The sequence below is a fragment of the Rana temporaria genome, chromosome 6 (genome assembly GCF_905171775.1).
Source record: "Rana temporaria chromosome 6, aRanTem1.1, whole genome shotgun sequence".
Lineage (NCBI taxonomy): Eukaryota > Metazoa > Chordata > Amphibia > Anura > Ranidae > Rana > Rana temporaria.
The window spans coordinates 124,006,962-124,024,940 of record NC_053494.1 but is presented as its reverse complement, the minus strand read 5'-3'; the positions used below and the strand labels follow the sequence as shown (position 1 = coordinate 124,024,940).

The 17,979-nt window shown below is 38.2% G+C and overlaps 1 protein-coding gene across 4 annotated transcripts in view; it reads right to left on the bottom strand.

The window, feature by feature from the left end:
- ADAM23 (ADAM metallopeptidase domain 23) overlaps positions 1-17,979 on the bottom strand; it is a 293,859-nt gene that overhangs the window by 20,814 nt on the left and 255,066 nt on the right. For 2 of the 4 annotated variants that reach the window (XM_040357305.1, XM_040357307.1), the window contains exons 25-26: positions 10,999-11,089; positions 4,464-4,557 (exon numbers count right to left, since the gene is read on the bottom strand). In XM_040357305.1, the coding sequence (XP_040213239.1) occupies positions 4,551-4,557; positions 10,999-11,089 (98 nt within the window). In that variant the 3' untranslated portion in view covers positions 4,464-4,550. Of the gene's footprint in view, positions 1-3,755; positions 4,558-10,998; positions 11,090-17,979 lie in introns of those variants that run through there. The other 2 variants (XM_040357304.1, XM_040357306.1) reach the window with 2 other exon arrangements.

Below are 17,979 nucleotides of genomic sequence, written 5' to 3'. Positions count from 1 at the left end.
GCAGTCCCGAATCGCAAAAAGTACTCTGGTCTTTGGGCAGCAATATGGTCCGGGGGGTAAGTGGTTAAAAAGGGGATCAACTCCAGAGATAAAACAATGATTTTCCAGCTCTACAAGACTCTGGTCCGGCCACACCTAGAGTATGCTGTCCAATTCTGGGCACCAGTCCTTAAGAAGGATGTACTGGAAATGGAGTGAGTACAAAGAAGGGCAACAAAGCTAATAAAAGGCCTGGAGGATGTTAGTTATGAGTAAAGGTTGCGAGCACTGAACTTATTCTCTCTTGAGAATAGACGCTTGAGAGGGGATATGATTTCAATTTACAAATACTGTACTGGTGACCTCACAATAGGGGTAAAACTTTTTTGCGGAAGGTAGATTAACAAGACACGGGGGGCAACTCATTAAAATTAGAGGAAAAGAGATTTAACCTTAAACTACGTAGAGGGTTCTTTACTGTAAGACCGGCAAGGATGTGGAATTCCCTTCCTCAGGCGGTGGTATTAGCGGGGAGCATCAATCGTTTAAAAAAACGATCAGATAAGCACCTGAACGACCACAACATTCAGGGATATACAATGTAATACTGACATATAATCACACACATAGGTTGGACTTGATGGACTTGTGTCTTTTTTTCAACCTCACCTACTATGTAACTATGTAACAATGTAATGTTAGAGCTTCCCATCCGTAAAAGAATATCCTTTCTGTTTTTTCAGGGGAGATTATGCATCTCACAATCTCCTTTTGATTTTTGTATTTTAGCTCTAAAAAGCTGAGCAATTACCAGTCTGGATGATGGCCAGCATCATCCAGACACCTCCTTCTCAGCTTGGCTGTCAGGGACAATCCCCATAAAATCACTATGCTGCTGCCAATGCCATTTGTGGGTGTTTCTAGCAGCATTCTGCATGCAAAGGCAGACTGTCTAACAATGCCAAATTACTGTCTCATGGCTTGACTGGCTTAGTTATTGCAGATAACATTAACCTGTACAGTCAATAGGTTATGCCTTAGAAGGGCAGTATTAGTATTTAGAAAAATATATATATTACATAGTCGACTACTTGCTTGCTTGCAATCTAAATATGAAATATGAAAATATGAGACAGAAATTGCCAGTGGTCTTTGCACAACTAAAAATGTGAAAAAATGAGACGTGGAAGTGATATTATGACACGTCGAAATGCAGACACTTATCAGTTGTGACCTGAGGCTTAGCAATAATAGACATGTTTTACTCTACTACATCTCTGCCTATAATGCTGCATCACAAGCCCATCAATTTGCCTGCTCTTTAAACCACCCATAAGGCCACCCACATGCGAATCCAGCCCTGTGCTTTGCAAAACTCAAGGGTGCATGGGGATTGTACCTCGTTGCAAGAAGAAGGTGATTGCATTACTTTAATATGTCTGCACAGATACTGTTTTCATATCACTATATCAGAGGCTTTGAAGTTAATTAGGCAGCATAGATGGACAAATCACAGGCAGCAAATATATATATATATATATATATATATATAAATCAAAACTTTTAATGCAGAATGCTAAGCAAACAGCTTGGCATACAGTTTAAATTCATATATATTTATTTCCACCTGCAATAGGATTTGTAATGGCCAGCCATTTTGGAGCTGTGTGCACCTCCGTAAGACAATAATATCACTCTACTACATCTTTCTTTACTGCTTTCTGGTCAGCCCTCGTCTTGTAAATAAAGGGGAGTTTGCAGATGTATTGTTCAGTGATCAGACTGGAGGTGGAAAGGTGTGTCACCTGTCTGGCTATGCAGTGTAGCAGATGTGTGACAGTCACTGGCAATATACAGTATGTACTGTATGTCAACTGGTCAACTGTGTATTTGGCTTTTGCCAACAGTTTCACTTCAGCTACAGCAAATAAGTATATATATATATGTCATTTAGTAAACAATGCAATCAAATGTTGCACAGTCTACAGATATGAACTTGAGTAGATAAAGATTGCCAGAAAACTAATGCATCATGTTAAAAATTAAATGAAAAAATTGGGCCATAAATGTTAATTTTGTTAAGCTTATTAAACATTTGAGTCCACGAAGTGGCTTTAAAAACGTCAAAGCCAGAAAAAATATAAGTTGGTCTTAATTTAACTAGGAAGAGTTACAGCTGTGTGATGAACTACCCCTCTTTAAAAAACATAATTAATGCATCTACTGCTTTCCTTTAATCATTACATTATTTTATTCTAGAATAGTAAGAACACTGCAAATAATGATTTGAAACCAAAAAAGTAAATGGTTGGTTAGCAATTAGATTATTTTTGTAGTCAATACTGCAGTGTACTAATTATAGCTATTATAATTAGTGTTCATTTTACATAGAAGTTAAATAAAATCATCTAACTGATTATGTACTAAAGATTATTACTCCTTTTTACTCATTTAGCCACCTATCAACAAATTATTATACAACAGAAGTTAGGAATCTAAACAGACAGTAGCAAATAACTCACTAATGCCCACACAGAACTGATCCCATCAACAATACAGAACATTGGTATTTTTTTCGTTCAAGTTTTTCACACTGGCAGTCTTAAACAGAAGTCCATGATACCGATGCCAATCCACCAAAATCTACATTTAAGAATAGTTTATTGTTTCCCGCCCCTTCAAAATTAACATGCACTTTAAGCTGTGAGCTAGACCAGGCCAATTTATTGAGGTTCTGCTACAATGTATACATCAATTAGCTTATCTATTTTTTATTATCAGCTTGAATTATTAAAGTATCATTTTAATGTTTTCTCAAATAAATGACACTTTAGGTGCAAAGATAAGATCTTACTTTGCTGACTTTAAAATAGAATGCTTGAACAACAACTTACATTAAAAATGTCATTACATAGATCCCATACTTACTACTGAAACTGAATAAACACTGGATTTTGCTAATTTAACCACTTCATGCAAATCGCTGTACCCGTACATGGGTACTTTGATGCTAAATACCAGTGTTATGGCAGCAGCTAGCTGCCATAACCCCGGTATTTTCAGCAACGGTGTGCATTTATCTTTGGGATAAAAGTGGTCTCCTCTGTGGATTTGCCACAAGATTGAATCCACAAGGTGTCCACCCCCCTTTTGCCGTGCTCCAGTCATCTCCGCTGCTTACCGGACCCGCTGGTAGCAGCAGAGACAATCGAATCTTCTCCCATGGATGCCTGGCTGCCAACTGAGGGGAAGATGGCCCCTGCTTGGCTCAATAGCATGGGAGGGCAGAAGCAATTCCAAAGTTCACTTCCGCCCATAGCCCTTAAAGTAGAAATCTAAAAAAAATGTTTTTCAAGTGACATATTTTTTTTTTTGTTTTGCATTTTAGTGTAAATATGAGATCTGAGGTCCCTTTGACCCCAGACCTCATATTTAAGAGGTCATGTCATGCTTTTTTTATGCTTACATTCCTTCTAATAGGAATAAAAGTGATCCATTTTTTAAAAGAATACAGTGTCAAAATAAAAAGTAAAATAAATAAGAAAAAAACAAAGTCTCAAAATCTTAGTTTTGAAAAAGCAAAAGCTGGACTCAATGAAATAAGAGCTTTTATCAATTTTGAAAAAAACTCTTCCATTGAATACCAAGATGGGTAGGAAGCAGGTTCTTTCTACCTATAATTATATAAAGTGAAACACATAAGACTTAAATGAAAAGTACATTTAATCCATTGTAGATTCCCTTAGCTTAAACTGTAATAAACATGACAAACTGAGACCAGTTATCAATATTTTTTAATACATAATAAGTTAAATGAAGGATACAAGTATCCCTGTGGTGACAATCAATAACTATATGTATCTTTCCATGCTAGGTGCATTTTTATTAATGTGTTTGCATTCTGATCTAAACTTGATAACACGTTCTCATAAATTCTTTACTTTACATAATCCATTATCTCACAGGACATTTACTGTTCAGAGACAAGGGCTAACTAAACATTATCATTAGGTCAGAAATCTGTTAAATTTACTTCCTTTGTCTGAGTGTCACAATATGTTACAACCAGCAATGCTATTATAGACTATATATACTGTTTTAGTAAAATAAATGAGATACCTGTGCTTTACAACAAATAATGTGCCATTTACATCATATAAAAAAAATCTACATTGTACTTTGAATGTTTAATTTTGAGAATAACACACATTTTGCATTTCTGTGTGTTTAACGGGTAAATCCATGATTCACATATATTTTTCAGATATTATGTTATTGTGTTTATTTATAACAGGGCTTTTATGTTCATGTTAGATCTATCTTGTCACCCAAGTGTCAGCTACTGTTTCAAGTTCTTCATTTTTTAAGCAAATTTCTTGTTTTTGTGCAACCTGGATCATGTAGCAGAAACTCAAAATGTTGTGAAAAACAGTAAGCAGTAGAGTCATGGCATAGCCATTGAAGAGAAGACATGCGTTGTTCCTTACTTAAAGCCCCATCCAGTCCCCCCAAGGACAATAGCTGCTACCAGGATGGCACCAGCGATGGACCCTATTATAAGGTTGGTAGCACTAGGACCTGTGGTAAAGGATTATGGGAAGAAAAACATAAGAACCAAAGACAAAAGGGAAACTCAAACAAATCATTTTGTAGTCTGACATAAAATAAATAAAGGTTTTCGGTCTTATTTAATAAAACAATGCACACTGTATAAAATGCAGTTAAAATTATAAAATTATTTCGGTTTTATTCATTATGGACCAAATGACCCTAAAATAAGTCTGACTGATTAATATAGATTACTACTCTTTGTGAATTTTAACTATTATCTGCCCAGTCTTATTGAATAAGCCTGATTATTTTCTCATTGTTATTCTCATCTATTGAATATACATTTCGTAGAATTATTTTTATAATGGTTTGTGTTGTTCAAAATTCGGAAATTTGTTTGCAGTAATAGCAACCTTGTATGTTTGTCCAAGTTAAAGAAAGCACAACACTGTTCATTTTTGGAATCTAGAAGGCTGAAAACTCATTGTTGATAAAGTAATTAGATAGAAGTTATAGAAGTATGAAATTGTTTTCCTTCCGTGAAGGCTAATTAGCCCACCCACTTAAAAGTTAAATTTTGAATGACAACATTTAAATATCTTCGAATATATGAACTCGGTTCATCCTTGTTTACTCTCCAGAAAGTTAAGAAAAAGGGGTCTTTATAAATTCAAAGAGATCGTTTGAACATCTAAACACTATATTGTGACTGGAACATTCCAAACATCAAAGCAAGCTATTAGTCATTTACACGCAGCCATCAAACAGTGTAAGGCAGCAAGCAGGCTTAAGAAAAAAAGACGGTGACTAGAAGAAGCCTATTTGTGCAATTATCTCTAAGGAGCAGAGAACACTTAAAGCAACTGAAGGGTCCTTGTTATAATTAATCTACACCTCAGCTTGGTATATCCATGACACAGTCACTTTTCAATTGCACGTACACCTCTTTCATTGTTTCTAAAAATCATTGTAACATTCGTCAATATCATTTTACAGCAGTTATGAAGATGGTCCAGAAACACTATGGAGTTGATTTACCAAAGGCAAATTTGTTCACTTTGCAAGGAAATTTTTTCCTAGCTTATTGAATGAGGTGAATCTCATCTGACTTCTATCATTCAATCAGTTTCAAGCAGAAATATTGTTTTTTTCTGTACATAGGTATTCTTTGCAAAGCGCGTTTTCACCACATTCTTTCAGCTAATGGAAGTTTACCTTTCAAAATTCCAATTTGCTTGGTTATTTATTTTTAGTAAATCAACCACTATGACTCTATAAGCAGATATACCTCATGATGATAAAAAGAGGTATGCCAGTGCTGACTGACTATTTTGAAATGCTATATCCCTGGAGTTAATAACTAGAAGCAAGCATTGAGTTGGCTCTAAAAAGTATATAAGCCAGAGACAGGCAGCAAGATTTCTGAAAGGGTCTGCAATGGCAACCCCCACTTGTTTTTTCCAATCAGACTCCTAATTTCCCTTGCCACTTTTGACATTATGAGTATGACATTTGTTTTGAGGGTGGTCAGATGGTAAGAGGATAATATAGACATCAAAGAATCCTGCTTGCAAACAATTTAATGGGTTTTTACTTAATTTTCATCTGGACTTCTTCTCCCTTACACTGTGCTAATACAAGAGCATACTTTAATGTAGTCTAATACTGTGGAGCAATATCATGTACAAATCATGATATGAAAGATATCATTAAGAACCCACGCTCAATATTTTGTGCCCACTGTGTATGGCTGGTATAATGTAGTACATTGTTGTGTAAAAATGCAACCTGTCCTACTTTTTTAGCACACACCAAAACTGTGTGAACTGAAACATTAGGACATAAGGCAAATTGTCTTCTCTATGCGTTAGGACTGTGTTGGGCAACGTTGCCCAACACAGTTCAACAGGGCTGGTGTAAACAAGCCCTAATGTAAAATTGTTACAGAACACAGAACTGCATGCTTTGTCTAATTTTTGATCATCAATAAACTACATGGCTGTGTAATTAAAAATATAAAAAAATGGAGCATCTATTTACTTGATTATGGGAACAAACTTTAAAGTGGAAGTCCAGTCTAAAATGAAAAATTCTACTTGCAGGCACAATCTAAGACCTATCTAACCCTGTAAAGCAAAACTCGCTATACATACATTTTCTGAAGCCGATACAGTCTGTTCTCCAGCGGCGGACGCTTGCAGGACACAGCCGACGACTGCTGTGAAATTCCAAGAAAGTGACGTCACCCATAGACTTACTATGGAGCTGCCTCTTCTGCACTCGCTTAAACAGAGAAGCCGCCACTCACAGCTCAGCGTGGATCGGATTGGACTAGCTTCAAAAAAGGTATTTATAGTTTTGCATTACAGGGCTAGATAGGTTAGTGTTAGATTGTGGCTGCAAGTAGATTTAGAGATTTTAGTTTTAGACTGGACTTCCACTTTAATACATTTACATTTTTTGCTTCGCTACTCACTGCTCTTTATTGCATGTTTGGAAGATTTAATTTGTTGAATACTGGATTAGCTTGGTAGATTTTGGTAAAATACAACAGTGGTACACACTTTTAAAACTGAGAATACCTATACTATAAGTTCATAAGTTCAAGTGCAAGTGTGTATATGTGCATGGTAGACAGTTTTGTTTCTTGATTGTTGTAGAGGCATGGCCAGCACCATAGAGCAACTCACTCCCTAACTCCTTACTGAATATAAAAAGTAATTTGCAGTCTATATCTCTGGCCCCATTATATATCCATCTATTTATGTACATTATATAATGTCAATAATAAGGGACAGTTTACAGTATCCATAACCCATCTGGTTACATTCTGTGTTTTTTATTTATTTAACTAGAAACTAAAGCACAGTATCTTATTGCTGTCCCTTTTATATCAAATGGTATAACGAAAACTACTGCTAAAGAGATATATATATACTTTTTTTTAATGAAAAGTAAATATATAAGCAAACAGTGAGTAGATAGTGTTCAAACTGAACCAAATTTTATCATCCACTGTAAAGGAAAATCTTTTACAACTTACCTGTAGAAGACATACCATTTAAACAACAGTTAATAAAAAAAATGTATTATTTGAGAACCACAATAACGAATTGTTACTTGTCCTGGTAGTTCTGTAGCAAAGACTGTAAATATGTGTTGAATGTAATATTTTTTTAGTAGCAAGCCAAAATATGGATGCAGATGTCTCACCATATGAAAGCTGTTCAGGGACTGTACCTCTAGAAATATCATACAAGCCAAAGTCTACTTTATGTGGACCTAAACTCAGTGGTATCCTAGTCTGGGCTAGTTTTATTATGACATTTATTGTTATCCATGTTATCTAAATTAATAACCCCCAAATTTAATTCCCCAGGCTAAAGACTAATATTGTTATTGCACAACGACAAAAAGGTTTCACTACATCTACAACACATTACAAAACTCAAACTACACAATGATTTATTACACAGTACCTGTAAAATTACATTAAACAAGAAACTTTGCCTTCAACAATAACTGCAAAACATAAGTTACACAAATACGAAATACAGCAAACTATGCCAAGACAATTTTTTTAACAGAATATAACAACACAATCTCGTCTCCTTAAATGATAGATCAGTTCAGCTGAAACAGAGTGCTGCTTCATTTATTTGTTCAAACATTTGGCAGCAGTAGTTGTTTGTGATTAAGATTTCCATTACTAATTACAATGCTGCAAAAAGAGTGGCAGATTTTTAAGCCATATCACCATGGATTTTTAGCCATGTATAAACCAATACTGGTACCCTACCAACCAAAAATCTCAGACTTTGAACAGGTGTTGCAGATACAACAGTCTCTAATTTTAGATTAAAATATGCTTGTCATTATAGAAGTCATATGCAAAAAAAGGAAAAGGGTAGAGGAAAAAAGACTTAACTGTAATATAATAGTAAGACATTTCTACTGTCTGAAACAGTATTTCAATAACCTCATGGTGATGAGAAAGAGAATGTATTTTAAGTGGAACTAAAACCAAAACTTGAACTTTAATTAATTTTGGACAGAGTGGATGAAAAGTAGAACCTTTCTTATGCTTTTTTTTTAACTGATGGTGCTTCTGATGGGGACATTTTGCCATCAGTTAACATCCTGGTACTTGGAGACTGATGAGACAACATTTTAAGCCCGGGTTCACACTGGTACGACACGACTGTTGTACGACTGTCATCCTACTTTTCCCTGCAACATGGGTGGCCCTACTTCAGTCCTACTTCCATCTGACTTGAATGAATAGGATAAGATTGTACTCTGACTTTGAGATAGTCCTTTGACCAATCAAAACAATTCTAGTGTGACATAAATTCCTTTTACTGCTGCTGTAATCACTATGTCGGATATCACAAGTTGGATGGTTAGGACAAAGATCCGACTTTGATCCTACTTCAATGACATTTAATGGGCTGAAGTAGGACCAAAGTCGGACTAAAGTAGTGCAGGAACCTTTTCCAAAGTCGGACCGACTTGACTCAGACAAGTAAAGACAGCTCTCATAGGGAATCTTTGATTTACACACATCATGCGACATGTGCTCCCAAAGTCGGAGCGTATGTTGTACCAGTGTGAACCCGGCCTCAATCTCCAACTGACAACACAACAGCAATTCAAACTATTTTTGGTAGAGTGGGGAAGTTCCATTAAGGTTTTTGTATGCTGTCTATGTCCCTGTTAGTGAGGTTCAACTTCACTTCATATCAGACAGAACAGGAAGTATGAGCATATCTCTCAAGCAAGACTAAAAAAAAAATGTAATATTGCTTTTACACTTTTACATTTGTTTATAGTCCTAAAGAGGGAATCTACTAAAGCCTCAAAATATGTTAGCTAAGATTACAATTCCATAAAACATATTCTGACTAAGAACTATTTTTTCACCTTTGCTATGGCACCCAAATTAGGGTTGGCCGCTCCTGGTGGAAGTAGGACTCTGACTTAGGTTTTACTTTATTTTTCACTAAACATGTGATGTTTTGGTGTTGGTGGATTCCATGCTTGTGCATGTGAGTCGGCTACACCTTTTGACAGGTAATGGTCTCTGGTTTGCACCCAGATCTGTTTAACTAATCAAATCAAGACACAGGTTCTACCTTTTCACAACTTCATCCAAAATGTAAAAAAAGTGTTGGCTGAAATATTCAGGTATATATAAGAAGAAAAAACAACACACAGTAGCATAGGGGTCCAAGCATTAGTAATCCAGGGCAGCAGGTAATTTATTTCTGGCTGTAGTTCTAAAAAAAAACTATTACCAGATATTGGGAGTTTAAAGCCACCATTAAGTTGTTTTCATTATTGCATATGTGCAGAAAGGAATAGAGATAGAAAAGGGGCCTGCAGCATGACTGTTAATGTTTTAATTTAGAAGCAGGCACTCCTACTGTCGGCAAACACTGATATGCCTATTTTAGCTGTCAAAGGTTCACTAATGGATACTGATTTTATTTAAATGCTTTTGCAACTTATTTTCAAGTGTTATGGATATTTTCAAAGTTCAGTGCATAGACAGAAGCTGTACAATGTTTTATCAAACAAGTACTTACAAAAAACGTTTTACCAATTAACATAAATGGCTACTGGGTCCCTGAGTGTAGAAATACTTTGATATACTTGTACAATCAGTAATATATTCTGGATCTCTCACAGTAGTATTACTGTAAGGCCCCATACACACGACCGAGTTTCTTGGCAGAATTCAGCCAGAAACTCGATCGGAGCCGTATTCTGCCGAGAAACCCGGTCGTCTGTACACTTTCGGCCGAGGAAACCGACGGGCCAAATAGAGAACATGTTCTCTATTTCCTCGTTAGTCAATGAGGAAACTTGGCTCGCCGAGATCCTCTGCGACTTCACAAGGAACTCGACGAGCAAAACTATGTGTTTTGCCCGTCGAGTTTCTCGGACGTGTGTAAGGGGCCTAACTTGTAGGCACAGTTACAATAAATATTTTCAATATAAAAGTTGTCAAATTTGATACAACTTAATTCACTCGATTGCACATGGATATATTCAAGAGCCAGATAAAAACAACCAATTTATTCTAGAATCTAAACCAGCCTGTATTTATTGTAATTATTAAAAAAAAGGACTTCCCCCTTTATGAAAGGCTGCATTTTTTCAAGGTAAAAAAATACTTTATTTTTTACCACAGACAATTTAGGACAACAAAAATTGACACATCTAGTTCTGTGTGGGTTTAATGAAGAGAGAAATTCATACTATGCCCCACATTTTCCCAGACAGGAGAGGGTCAACACTGCATGAGCAAATCACATAACAAGGACACGGTCAAATCACATGACTATTACGTTCATCACCACGTGACACAAAGCCAATGGGACAAGTACACAAAAGGCTCAGACACACAGTATACTTTCACCTCACACACTAATCACCAGACATAAAACTTGGAAAAATGCTTACTCTATTCCCCACCCTGTGCCTCCAAATATCACCCCCAGAGCCAGAATGGTCCCTGCCACTGCACCTATAAGTCTGTTAGTGGCCATGCTCACTGTTTGGAGGGAAAAGGGAGATTATTTTTCACAAGAAGAATAACTTTTCATTAATATTAATAAAACAAGTATAAATCATCTGTCTGTAAAAATTGTTCCTTGGAATCTTTATTAAATTCAATTGAGTGGATTACATTGAAATAGTAATTGAAATAGTAGGTCAACTAGTAAAGAAATGTAATTCTTGCATGAGATTATCTGTATGCTTATACATTGTGCACCTTCATGAGACTCTGCAACGTTAAGGGCTCATTCACACGGATGGTTTTGCCATATATAGCCAAGGGCCGCTTATCTGCCCCTAACTGCAATTAACCACTCAGATGTGCAGTTACATGCGTAAGGACATGACACATTTCAGCCTGTCATTTATTTGTGCAGGCTGCTTGCCACAGCTGTGCATACCTACAACAGAGAAATTCTGATTAGTGGTGGCCCTAAATAAAATCAAGTATAACATTTATATAACCCTTTTAATAATTTGTGTGTGATGCCTTGGGTTACTAGTAAAAGCAAAGCCTAGCTATGTAGTCATTAAATTACCCTAAAATTAACCTTATTAATATCTGAAGCTTTAGGCATCATGGAGAAATTCATCTTCAAACTTCACAACAGAGGCACTAAAATCTTAGTTCTTTTATTACTTTATATTGCAGCAGAATCTTGGCAGTCCACCAGATGTCTTATGCAAATACACAGCAGGCGCCTGCGAACTGTTAGAAAACCACCAAAAATCTGAGCTTTAGAGCCTTTGTTTTGATCTTTGAGAATTATTTAATTCACAGAACAGTCCCCTAGAGAGGTCAGAGATGGTTTGTTTTAAAGCTTGTTTACTGCTTGAAAAGAACAGCTGGTATTGTTACCTGAAGTTCACCTTTATATTATCTTTCTCTAATATCCTGTATATGATAAATCTGACTTTTAGAGTATTAGAACCCTTTTTCTTTTTATCGACTGTTTTCAGAATACCCCATACGAAAACTGCATTCCCGAAAGCATACCATTAATAAAAAGGTGGTATTTACTAGGTGGGTGCCAGTGTGCAATGCAGTCTCCTGGAAACTCCTGGAATAGGAAGTGCATTGGATATTTTTTTCTGCAGATTAGGAAGGCTGAATTTAAGGTGGGATTTTAGTCTGTTTACCTGAACACTTTGGCCCAGATTCACGTACAGCTGCGTATCTTTGAGCGGGCGTAGCACATCTCATATGCGCTATGCCGACGTAACATAGAGAGGCAAGAACAGTATTCACAAAGCACTTGTTCCCTAAGTTACGGCGGCGTAGCGAAAATGGGCCGGCGTAAGCCCGCCTAATTCAAAGTAGGCAGGTAGTGGGCGTGATGTATTACAATGAAGCGTGACCCCATGTAAATGAAGGGCCGAACGAACGGCGCATTCGTGCGCATGCTCAGAATCACGTCGCATATACGCCCTAAGATACGACGGCTAAATGCCTTCGACGTGATCGTAACCTACGCCCAGCCCCATTCACGTACGACTTATGCAAACGACGTAAAATCCGACGGCTGTTCCGACGTCCATACACTAACATGACTTACCCCTGATTTATGAGACTTAACTTTACGCCGGACGTATGCCTTACGTAAATGGCGTAGATTACATCGACGGGCGAAAGTAAGTTCGTGAATCGGTGTATCTCGGTCATTTGCATATTTGACGCGTAAAACAATGGAAGCGCCCCTTGCGGCCAGCGTAAATATGCGCCCAAGATACGATGGCGTAGGAGACTTACGTCGGTCAGATGGAGCCAAAATTCAGGCGTATCTAGCTTTAAGAATCAGGCGCATAGATACGACGGCGCATCTGTGCACTTACGCGGCGTAAATAAATATATGTCGGCGTAAGTGCTTTCTGAATCCGGGCCCATATATTTACATCTCTTTTTGATATGTGTAAATGAATCTTTCTTTTACTTGACTGAAATATTTTCAGGACTTCCACTTTTGAGTTTCTGTTAAGCCCCATTCACATGGGCTGAATGTCAGGAGACAGCGGGCGCTTAAAAAATAAATGGCTGACATTCAGCCCTTGTGTATGTCGGTCTTTCTGACAGAAGAAAACCAGCAGCCGACTGACACCCATAAGCGCTCTCAGCCAATGACAGAGAGCGCTGATCAGAGTGTTCCTGCGGGGGGGGGGGGGGGCGTCCCACTGTCAGAACACAACAGCTCAGTGGGGGAGATCGCTGAACTAACTCTGCATGGTTATTACAGCGGCATTGACCAGAGCTGTTAGTTTGTACTGTTATGCCCTGTACACACGATCGGGTCGTCTGATGAAAACGGACCGATAGATTTTTTCATCAGATATCCGATGAAGCTGACTTTCATCAGTCTTGCCTACACACCACTGGTTAAAAATCCGATTGTGTTCAACGCAGTGACGTAAAATACAACGGCATGCTGAGAAAAATGAAGTTCAATGCTTCCGAGCATGCGTCGACTTGATTCTGAGCATACGTGGACTTTTGACCAATGGATTTCCCCACAGATGATCGTTTTTTTGATCGGTTTTGTTAACCATAAGAAAAATTTAAAACAGGTTCTATTTTTTTTCACCGATGGGAAAAAAAACTGATGGGGCCCACACACGATCGGTTCGTCCGATGAAAACGGTCCATCGGTCCGTTTTCATCAGACGAACCGATCGTGTGTACAGGGCATTAGTGTATACCAGGCTTAAGACTTCTTTGTCCATGCAGTTATGCTTTTTATTGGCTTTATGTGTTAAGCCTGGTACACACTGACAGTTTTTTTGCGAGGTTAGTTTGGTGATCTCCCTCGCTGAGCTGTTGTGTTCTGACTAGGGGACAGCCTCCCCACTAGAACACTCCAGTCAATGCTCTCCTTGGCATTGGGGGATCACTGCCTTCCTGTCCGTCCGTGCGGGGGTGTGGTTGGTTTGCCGCCCCCCCAAAATATTGAGCACCAACCAACATTGCTCCTGACATTCGGCCCATCTGTACAGGGTTTTACTCTTAACCCTTCCTTGTATCCTTACTTTGATTTGAGCAATAAGTAAGGGAAAAGCTTACTTTATCTGACACGTCATGAGTTAAGTCAGCTATAACAAAGGGACAGCTGTAAGTAAAAAATGCATCATTGTGAATTGCACTTGGCTAGCCATAGGCATAAGATGGCAATTTGAAAATCTGACCTCTGCAGTGTGACTGTGGCATAAATGTATGCCTATGAGGTTGGAGCAGAAGTTCTCCTGTGGATGTACAGCATGTAGTAAACAAATCCAAAACAGTCATCTGGAAGACTTGGATCAATGGTCTGAGCCTGTGGTAAAGCGCTCTACAAATGGCAGTTAGTAGCCAGTTTAAGTGGGTTAATTAGATCTGCATAATGGGCACCTGATCTTTGCCTGAGTTACAGGCTTCAATAAATGGAAACTTTATTTAACTTGAAACATCAAAGTTTTTTGCATTGAAGCATCGGAGGGGAGAGCTTTGGTAGGTAAATCTGCCATAATCTGCCAATATGCTGTGCTTTTTCAGGGGCCCAGTTTTTTGTTTAGTATAGCATTTTTTTCTGCTTTAATATTATCTTGCTTTTCCTGCCTGCCTTGTGTCTCGTCTGATTGCCATCAATACACAAAAGCATGTTTAAGCTGAAAATGTTTATAACATTATGCACCTTTATACTTCTACCTTCTCTCCCCTCCCACATCTTTTTTTTTATATTTTGCCTACTACACCTGTGGAATGATCTTTTCCCTCTTTTTTAAAACATTTTTTACTTATTTTCCTTCCTACTTTTCCAATATTTTGACCCTCCTGCCCAATGGATTATATATTTTGCACTGTCTATTCAAACGTCAGTAGAAAAACAAATAAAGTATAGTTAGTCAATGGATAGCACTTAAGACTTTATATTAACTTTTCTCGGGACACCACTTTAGCATGTCTTTGATGCTATTGCAGCTTGATTAACCAGGGCCTAGCTCATCTCTTCTGAGCTACTTGTCTTGCAGATAAGACCAAGAGTTTGCCGTACATATCCTAAATACCAAAAGTAATATGATAAATTCAGAAATATGTTAACAACAGTGCCATAAAGAGATTAGCAATGAAATTTCCCCTACCAAGTTTAATTTCCGTTAACTAATGTTAATAAAACAAAATTGTGTTGTAGTTCTTATAGAATACTTCCAAAAAAGATTGTCTTTGCATATGAAACACATACATCTTGTGTATCTCTTTTAAATAATTAATGAAGCAAATAGGGCAGATTTTTTGAAAATGATAGAAATAAAAGTGGGGAAAAATAGAACTACATGGCAATCAGATTCCTCATTTAATTTACAAGATAAAATCAGTTTTGTTGATGGGGATGACTTCTTCTCTTTTCCCTACCTTAACATTCTTTTAAATCAGATAAGTTCCTTGTATCACACTACCAGACAAACATTTCAGAATGCCAATTCTTATTTAAAGGCACAGTCCGTTATTAAAATAAGATCCTTTTTTTTTAAATAAAACCCTTTTTATTAAAATAAAAAATATGAATGTATTAACCTCTTCCATACCGGGCAGTTATACACCCATCCATACCGGGCCTATTCTGGCACTTCTCTCCTACATGTACAAATCATAATTTTTTTTCTAGAAAATTACGCAGAACCCCCAAACATTATATATGTTTTTTTTAGCAGACACCCTAGGGAATAAAACGACGGTCATTGAAACCTTTTATCTTGCACGGTATTTGCGCAATAATTTTTCAAACGCCTTTTTTTGGGAAAAAAATTGTTTCATGAATTAAAAAAATTTAAAAACAGTAAAGTTAGCCCAATTTTTTTGTAAAATATGAAATATGATGTTACACCGAGTAAATAGATACCCAACATGTCACGCTTTAAAATTGCGCACACTCATGGAATGGCGCCAAACTTCGGTACTTAAAAATCTCCATAGGCAACGATTTGAAATTTTTTACAGGTTACCAGTTTAGATTTACAGAGGAGATCTAGTGCTAGAATTGTTGCTGGCACTCTAACGCACGCGGCGATACCTCACATATGTGGTTTAAACGGCGTTTACATATGTCGGCGGGACTTGCGTGTGCGTTCGCTTCTGCGCGCAAGCTACCGGGGACAGGGGCGTTAAAAAAATAAATTTTTATTTCTTTTTTTTTTATATATATATTTATTTCTTTTTTTACACTTTTTTTTTTAATTTTTTTTTTTTTTTATCACTTTTATTCCTATTACAAGGAATGTAAACATCCCTTGTAATAGGAATGTGTGTGACAGGTACTCTTTATGGAGAGATGCGGGGTCAGTAAGACCCCACATCTCTCCTCCAGGCTGGAAAGCATGAAATCGGTGAAAAAAAATTCACCGATCTCATGCTTGTGGTTGCTTAGCAGCCGCAATCGCGGCTTTGTTTACTTACGGGACCCGGGCGTGACGTCATCACATCGCGCCCGGGTCCTCCGACGGTCATAGAGATGACTGGTGACCATCTGGTCACCAGTCATCTCTATGCTTCCTGCGAGCGCCGGACGATTCGTTCTCCGGGCCCCCGATGGCACGGGAGAGCCCGGAGAAGCACCGGATGGCGGCGGGAGGGGGGGGATGTCCCCTCCCGCCGCCTGTAAGAACGATCTAGCGGCGGAACCGCCGCTATGATCGTTCTTACGTTGTGCAGAATCGCCGGCAGTTTAGAAGGATATCTGAATGATGCCTCTAGCTGCAGGCATCATTCAGATATCCACCCGGAAAGCCCAGGACGTCACATGACGTCCACTCTGAACGGCAGAAGTTCTTTGTGGACGTCATTTTACTATGGGCCGGTAGGGAAGTGGTTAAAGTTTGGCACTGAAGCTTGCAGAGCGTTATAGCCATATTCAGTGCAACATAGGTTCAATGTAATGCACAGGTTCCTACAAACTTCTCCCCTACACCCAGGTCCTAATGGAGCTACAGGCCTTCTGCTAGGGGGCTTGAAAAAGTATAAAATGGGCTACACGTGCGGTAACATCACTGCACTTGTGCTCTGTTGAGGTTTACAAGTCCTTCTGCTACAGTGGCAAATGTGACTTTTATGCCGCGTACACACGATCAGATTCTCTGAACTTTCATCTGTCAAGAATGCGGTGACGTACAACACTACGACAAGCGGAGAAAATGAAGTTCAATGCTTCCAAGCATGCGTCAAATTGTTTCCGAGCATGCAACGGAATTTTGCGCGTTGGAATTGCTACAGACGAACGGATTTTCCGCCGGAAAATTCGAGAACCAGTTCTCAATCTTTTGTTGGTGATGGAGCATACACACGGTCGGAATTTCCATTCTAAAGATCACATCGGACTTTTGCTACTGGAATTTCCAATCGTGTGTATGCGGCATTAAAAAATCAAGAAGTGACTGCGCGCTGTCACGGAGTGATAGAAATGGGTAGCTTCTGCTATGAACTGTCTTTCACACATAAAATAATTGAAAAGAGGTGAAAAGAGGGGAAAAGAGGTGAGTATTTTATAGCGTACATAATAATAACTTTATTCATTGTTTATGGTTTATGCTATTTATGCAATACAGGCATACCCCGCTTTAAGTACACTCACTTTACATACACTCGCGAGTAAGGACATACACGTGAGTGTATGTAAAGTGCCTTACAAGTACTGTACAGACATTTTGCAGCCGCAGTAGAAGGAGCTGAAGCTCCGAGAGCATAGCCCGCCCTGTTCCGGTGTGCCCCTAACACCCCCACTACAGCCCCTGAGACCTCAACTACAGCCCCTGACACCCCCACTACAGTCTCTGACCCCCCACTACACCCTAGAAGTGAAAAAATGTATTGTTTCACTTTAAGTACATTTTCGTTTTACATACATGCTCTGGTCCCATTGTGTACTT